The sequence below is a fragment of the Gopherus evgoodei genome, chromosome 4 (assembly GCF_007399415.2).
Source record: "Gopherus evgoodei ecotype Sinaloan lineage chromosome 4, rGopEvg1_v1.p, whole genome shotgun sequence".
In the NCBI taxonomy this organism is placed as follows: domain Eukaryota; kingdom Metazoa; phylum Chordata; order Testudines; family Testudinidae; genus Gopherus; species Gopherus evgoodei.
In genome coordinates, this window is record NC_044325.1 from 13268375 (window position 1) to 13276048 (window position 7674).

Below are 7674 nucleotides of genomic sequence, written 5' to 3' on the forward strand. Positions count from 1 at the left end.
CACCCAGAGAGGGTGCACAGGATTTTCCAAATGTGGAGCACTCCCCAACTGGACCTGTTTGTGACCCGGCAGAACCACCAGTGTCTCTGCTTCTGCTCCAGGGGAGGGTTGGGCATGGGCACGATCTCCGACGTCTTCCTTCTGCCCTGGTCGGGTCAGCTCTTCTATGTCTTTCCACTGATCAGCAAGGTCTTGGAAAAGATAAAGATGGACAGGGCCCATATCCTTCTGATGGCCCAGGCAGCATTGGTATGGGACTTTCATGAGCTTGGCATTCATCCCATCGTGGCCGTTGCCAGCCTGTCCGGATCTGCTCTCCCAGGACCAAAGTCGCCTCCTCCACCCCAACCTAGCAGCCCTCCACATCACGGCGTGGCTGTTCAGCGTTTAGGCCTGGAAGAGAGAACTTGCTCGGAAGGGGTTCAACGTGTCCTCTCGGAGAACAGGAGGCCCTCCAAGCATCAGGCCTGCCTAGTGAAATGGTCTTGGTTTTCCCAGTGGGCCGCTGATCGGGGCGTCTCGCTAGTGGCTGCTCCGATCCAGCTTATACTAGACTATCTCCTTCACCTGGCAGTCATATCGGCCTTCCACCTGCCAGTTCAGGGCCACGCAATATTCTCTTGTGCCATAACCGGTTGATTCCTTAAGGGTTTGTGTCACCTTGTTCCATATGTTAGAACCCCAGTCCACCAGTGGGACCTGAAATTAGTGCTGGCCAGACTAACTGGACCTCCATTTGAGTTGCTAGCTACATGCTCCTGGTCACAGCTGTCATGGAAAGTAGCCTTTCCGGTGCAATCATGTCCGCTAGACGAGTCTCGGAGCTCCAGGCCCTAACCTTTGAACCCCTGTACATGGTGTTCCATAAGGATACAGTCCAGCTCCGCCCACACCCTTCGTTCCTCCCTAAGGTGGTCTCCGCCTACCTTATGGGCCAAGACATTTTCCTGCTGGTCCTCTCCAAAACACTATGCGTCCAGTGAGGAGCATTGCCTCCACATGCTGGATGTGAGACATGTTCTGGCTTTTTACCTGCAACGTACAAAACGGTTCAGGAAGTCTTTGCAACTATTCATCACCATGGCCGAATGCATGAACGGTCAGCTGATCTCCACTCAGCGGCTTTCCAACTGGATCACTTTGTGTATCCATACTTGTTACGACCTGGCGGGAGTTCCTCCGCTGCCAATTGTGAGGGCCCATGTCCCTATTTGGGACATCTGTAGGGCTGCCACTTGGTCATCGCTCCACACGTTCACCTTGCATTATGCGATCATCTCCCAAACCAGGGAGGACGCCAGGTTAGTCAGGGCAGTGCTCAACCCTGGGTGTCTCTGAACTCCTGCCCACCTATTGTGGAATACACATGAGCAATTACTCGAAGAAAAGATGACAGTTACCTTTTCCATAACGTGTTCTTTGAGATGTGTTGTTCATGTCCATTCCACATCCCACCCTCCTTTCCCTCTGTTGGAGTTGTCTGGCAAGAAGGAACTGAGGGTGGGGGGAGCGCACAGTGCCCCTTATACCGCACCGTAGTGGTGACACTCCAGGGCTTGCTAGGGGTGCTCCCCTACAGGTACTGCTAAGGGAAAAACTTCTGGCACTGGTGCATGAGGCGAGCATGCACACCTATTGTGGAATGGACATGAGCTACACATCTCGAAGAACACCAGTTACGGAAATGGTAACTGTCTTTTTTTATAAGGAGCACAATTCTTGCTAATCTACCATAATTAAAACACCTTGGATTAAATGGAATTTAATAAGAAACTTTGTATTTTGATAGCCAAAACCCACATTTTTTTCCATCTGTATTAGATGTAACCCTACTTAGTATAGCATTGTGGAAGTGCATTATTGTTTAGCATGTGATGTTGCAGTTATCGTTTCTTAAAATCACCATAGTAAAGTAACTTTTCCCCCCACTCTTAAGATGAACTAGACAACATGAACAGCACTGAGAGAATCTCCTTTCTACAAGAAAAGCTACAGGAAATCCGAAAATATTACATGTCCCTGAAGTCAGAAGTAGCAACAATAGACAGAAGAAGAAAACGATTAAAAAAGAAAGACAGAGAAGGTAACTTTCCAGTTTGCTTTACACTCAGACCTCCCTCTCATGAGATGAGAAGAGATATCTGTTTTAAACATGCAGACCCCAAAACATTACATTTAATTGACAACATTTTCTGCAGCCGTTATTTTAACTTTTTCGAAATACAGTTACTATACAAAGTTTAACTTGTCTTCTATCCATACAGGATAAAATTAGAATCCACAGCATGGTTTGCTTTTCAAAATTCGTACATATAATAAATTAAAATCTTTGAATATATAAAATTACACTTTACGAAGGCCAGATCTTTGTCTTTTTAATGTACCCTGGTTCTGGGTTTTCACAAGTAGCATAACAGATTGTCTTGTCCCTTTAATGATTTAAGGCACAGAAATTATAAGGTTAGCTATCCAGCTTATGTGAACAGATGAGAAAAGTAATTGGCAAAAATAATCTGGACCAGTTTCATAAAGCTTTTTGTAGTAAAAGTAAATCTTATTTTTAATCCAGTAATATTTACTCATCTCCTTGGTATCTGAGCACAGTATAGAAACACACAGAAACTAAAGTAGTTCTCTAAAACATTACGGCTTTGAACTTACTAGTCCACACACGAGGAATCCACTTGTATTTTTTATAACAGGACTTTGAGAGGTCTTTCTGTGCTGCTACTTCTCCTCCATGACTATTTTAAATAAATAAATAAATGAAGGTAATACTCATTAAAATGAGTAACTAGTAAGGACACTATGTTGAGCCAGGGATAATGGGTGCAGGTACGATGTAAGTTTCTACACACAACTCTGTCGCCGTACCTCAAACCTGACAGGCCTCACTTGGGATCTATCAAGTTGTTTTGTGTGTGTACGGACACTAGATCTGATACCTAAACGAGCCTCCAGTGTGAAGGATAATTTTACAATCTGGTGCTGATGTCCTGCTTTATGTTTTTACAGTGTCTCATACAGGAGCATCCATGTCATCTGCTTCATCAGACACTGGGATGAGTCCGTCATCATCTTCTCCTCCCCAGAATGTGCTTGCTGTAGAATGCAGGTGATACATATTTCTCTGCCTTGTGAGCAGTTTGCTGCCATGGACATAAATCCTGAAATATAACCACAAAAAGCACTCAACTGGTTTGACATTGCCAAGTACATTCTGTACACTCTTCCACTGCTGGACTGTATCTTTTTCTTCCCTCTTGGTTTTTTATTTTATTTTATTTTTATTTTTACTGTTGAGAAATTAAGCTCATTGGTAACTGAAGGTTTGTAGGCACCGTCTGACATGTTTGTCATCGTGTTTATTGTTTTTTTGTTAATACAAAGAAAGGGCACTTATCAGATTTGAAAAATTATGTCCAATGAAGCATTCAGGTGTTCTAGGAAATCAGAGAAAAGCAAGTGCATCAAACAGACATCAGAATATTATCAAACAGAATCAAGTTACTGCTGCACTTTCACCCAGCTTGTATGCTAACCCTTGGTGAGTAGTTCCTCTTTGTGGAAGCACTTGCTATACAGAGCTGCCAAAGTATGTGTTCAGCAATGTGCCCAGTTTTAAAGATGTAAATGGGACAAAATAAATTGTGAAAGGAAGTGTAGTTGACTGAAAACTACAGTTGTAATAAGTCTTCCACTTTTTATAGGATTTTTGAGCACACAATTATGCAAATATTTTAATGTTTATTAATGTTTACAGTGGAATTGTGAATAGGTTTTCAGTGGACTATCTTATCCCTTGACAAAAATATTTTGTCTTTTTTCTATGTAATTTCAGAGTTTTTATTTTGTTACAAAAAGACGAAAAATGAAATATATAACAACAATGAAGTTATTTAACAAGATTTCTAAAGCTGAATTTTTGTGTGTAAAATAAGGTATCTTGCAACTTGTTAAATATATTTATTCAGACATTGGATGTTGTATTTTTATGTATTTTTTAAAATATTAATAAAATTGGAAAAAAATTCTAGGTTAGTTCACTCTTTTGAAAAAACATACCTATCAGTTGTAGCTCTTACAGGAGGTTTTATTCAGTAGCCATTCCTGTATGTGCAGTGGGTCTGTTTATTCTTCCACAATGTAGAACTGTAATCGGGCATCTGGATTAAACTATAACCTTGTTTGGAAACTTTGGCAGTCCTAGTACTTATATTGTTTTGAGGAACAAATTTTATTGGGTTGCCCTTAAGATGCTTTGTCACAGTTTTTATGTTTGCTATACTGCCGAATGAATTTATATCTCCCAAAGTTGAGATGCAACAATAAAGTAGAGCAACTGTGTATACTTTGTCTGTGGATTGTCCCACGGGCTGATGCAGTTTGTAAATAACTCTTCCAAAACCATGTATTTAAAACAGTTTGCATATACATTATGTATAAAAGTGATTTTTTTTATCAATTTTTTTATTCATGTTTGTACATTGAAAGGGGTTTTAACCTCTCTTTCTGTGTTTAAAATGCTGTAGAGTAATAACATAGATGCTCTAGACTGTATATCAGGATATTATGGTTCACACAGCAGAAAGTCAGAGCGAAACACTAGTGATGGGGGTAGCATTACTAAAATTGATGTTTCTTGAAACTTCATTTTACCACATTTGTCAACTTGTGATTCCAATTCCTTCCATTTCCGCAGAGAATTAAAGAAAAAGTACTCTTGTAAAATGCACTTTTCCGTCTTTTCTTAAGCAAAGCATAACTATTTCAATGTAAGATAAAATGGAGTTCATTAGAGAGCATTAATAAAGGCCATGTTTTAAACATAGGCTTTATATTTTTTTATTTAAATGATTGTTCTTGTAAATCTGACATCTAAACAATAGAAAAATCAAACTTTGTTAAGTGTAAAAAATGTTCAGAGCTAACTTTCACTGTTAATTTTATATTAACTATGAATAATAAATAAAAATAATACTCATTTATTAAGGAAAATAACATGGGTCACATTTTCTCAAATTAACTTCCATGCTTAATATTTGCAGAAGTAAATCTTAACTGTTGAGTGTAAATAATTCCATGTATGGCTCTTGGATAAGTTTACATCTTGTGAAAATATTTAGCCTGTGTCTAAATACTACCACCGTTTCTCTAGAACAGCTAGAAAGATTTTGATGTAACTCACCATCTCAAATGTTGCAATGGATGAGCCTCTAACATTCTGTACTATAGCATAACTGTTCAAAATGAACAACTTGACTGCTTCCCCTTCACCTTTGACTGGTTAATATATGGCTGGGAAACTGTGAAAAGATGGGTAAGGCAGCCATTCAATTCTTGAATATTAATTAGGAATTTGGTTTTTGCAGACTAAAAAACAGGGCTTTTCTTCTTTTCCTTCTACTGTTTACCACTGGTACTCTCTCTGGCATGTATTGCTTTTCTAGTCTGCCTCATTTGGCTTGACTCCCCAAACACCTGTTTCAGTAGATGTCTAAAGTTTTCTATCCGAATTATGATGATGATGATTATTATTTATTTTTAAGGCTACTAAATGTTCAATAGGAAACAATCCTGTAACAGCAGGGACATGGACAAGATGATCTAGTAGGCCTTTCATTTCTGGCTTCGAGTACAATTCCTTTCTCCTCCTTCGAAAACAATTGTTAAATATCTTTCATTGCCTTAAATAAATCTGGTGAAGAAGACAGTGATTATGGCTGGTATTAAAATAACTATCTAAGCAGTTTTGATACAGCTAATAATGATGCTTTACTTTCTGGTTGTGCTAGAGGATTTTTTTGGCAGGGTTATTCTTCCCTTCTCATCTCTCCTGCTCTCATCCCAAAACTATATACTTCATTTGGAAGATATGTCAAGAGAGAATATTGGGTCAAATTCTGCTTTTTTACATCAGTTGAAGCTCCATTTCAGTTGACAGAATTGCACTACTCCTAGCAGCAGAGTTTTGACCGCTTATGTAGCTGAGCTACCACCAAGAACCACTGAAGAACAAGTAGGCACATTAGAAAGCTGCAGTTGTGATGCAAGTTAGCTCTAGGAACTGAAGATTGAATTGGTGTAAATCTGAAAGATTGAAAATGTTATTGGAATGTGAATTTGAACCAGTATTCAAAGCAGAAGGTTTGTTTCTCTCTGTCTTGAAATAGGTGTCTCCTTTCTTCCTCTGGCAGCTAGTTAATATTCTGTTTCATTAAATTTCTCCAGACCCTTAAAGGGACTTATTGTAGAGAGAGACTCCATGCTTCTGTTTTTGTTTCCACACAAATGTTGTAGGAACTATTTTATGTTCTAGCATTAATGATTTTAAAAAATAGTTTGAAATGTAAGTTTGTTTATCAACATCCTGTTAAACCTTTTTCCTGTATTTCCCTTCCCACCACCAGTGTTTGTCCAACGTATCTGACAGTAGCTGTCTCTTGCCTAACCAATCTGAATAGAGCAGAGATGTTCAGAATAGTGACAAATTGCGATTTCACAAGCACTGAATTGTCAGTGCATAAAGTGAGGAGATGGCCTAGACAAAAGAGAAAATTACACCCACTTACTTAGTAATTAGTAATGAAAGGAAGTTGTGTGAAGGGAAAGTAAGAGCACATATTTCAGCAAAATATAGTATCTTTATAGTTTCCCTAGACATTGACCCTTTAAATTAAAGAACTGCAGAGCAGCAAAGCTGATGGTGTCATTTCTTTACAGTAGTGTCATTAGTACTTATACATGTTCCATTTGAGGATCTTGAAGTGTTTTAGATAAATTGATGAATTAAGCCACCCAACAGCTCTTTGAAGTAGGCAATATCTTTATCTGATACATGAGGAAAATTGAAGAGCAGAGCCAGTACCAGGGTGTTATCAAAGATGATTTTGGCAGAACCAGAAAGAGAGTGCTGGTACTCAGTCCTGTGTCTCTACCACAAAACTATCTGGCCTTCTACTCTGGTTTCTCTTACTCAGCATGTTGTTTGTCTTTGAAATGCAAATATGCAGTTGAGGGGGAGAGATACCTCAGTGCTTTGAGCATTGGCCTACTAAACCCAGGGTTGTGAGTTGAATCCTTGAGGGGGCCACTTAAGGATCTGGGGAAAAAAAAAATCAGTGCTTGGTCCTGCTAGTGAAGGCAGGGGGCTGGACTCAATGACCTTTCAAGGTCCCTTCCAGCTCTAAGAGATAGGATATCTCCATTATTTAAAATATATATATATTTATGTGGATACTGAATTGTCTATGTCTTTTTTGGGTGACATTTATTGGGATCTGCTGCCTACAATGATGTCTTCAATTAATTTTAAACAGAAATGCTTGCTTAGTAGTCTAGGTCCTCTGCAGAAAATCCCACATAGTGTGAACAAAAAGCCCTGTAAGATATGTGCAGTTTCCATCCTGCTATGGCCAAGGAGTTTATTCCCCCTTTCACAGCCTGTGGAATGAGCAACAGGAATTCTCATATCTATCCAGATCTTAGCATGTCCACGGACCAATAAACCAGGGCCATTCATGCACTGAAAATGGTTACTCCTTTCCCTTTTCCTAAGTGTTTTCAAGCAACTTGAATGTAGCATATGGTGGAACTGTGCTACCAAAGCTTCCTTTTTTGGACAGTTTTTTCATACTGCGGAAACATAAAAGAGAAGGCCAACATTAACTTGTT

General features: G+C 39.2%; 1 protein-coding gene across 8 annotated transcripts in view; it reads left to right on the top strand.

Annotated features, from left to right (window-relative positions):
- The window catches only part of ARID4A (AT-rich interaction domain 4A), a 64618-nt gene extending 59887 nt beyond the window's left edge, over positions 1 to 4731 (top strand). For all 8 annotated transcript variants that reach the window (XM_030558469.1, XM_030558463.1, XM_030558470.1 and 5 more), the window contains 2 exons: positions 1937 to 2083; positions 3016 to 4731. In XM_030558469.1, the coding sequence (XP_030414329.1) occupies positions 1937 to 2083; positions 3016 to 3119 (251 nt within the window). In that variant the 3' untranslated portion in view covers positions 3120 to 4731. The remainder of the gene's footprint in view (positions 1 to 1936; positions 2084 to 3015) is intronic.
- The last annotated feature ends 2943 nt before the right edge of the window (positions 4732 to 7674 follow it).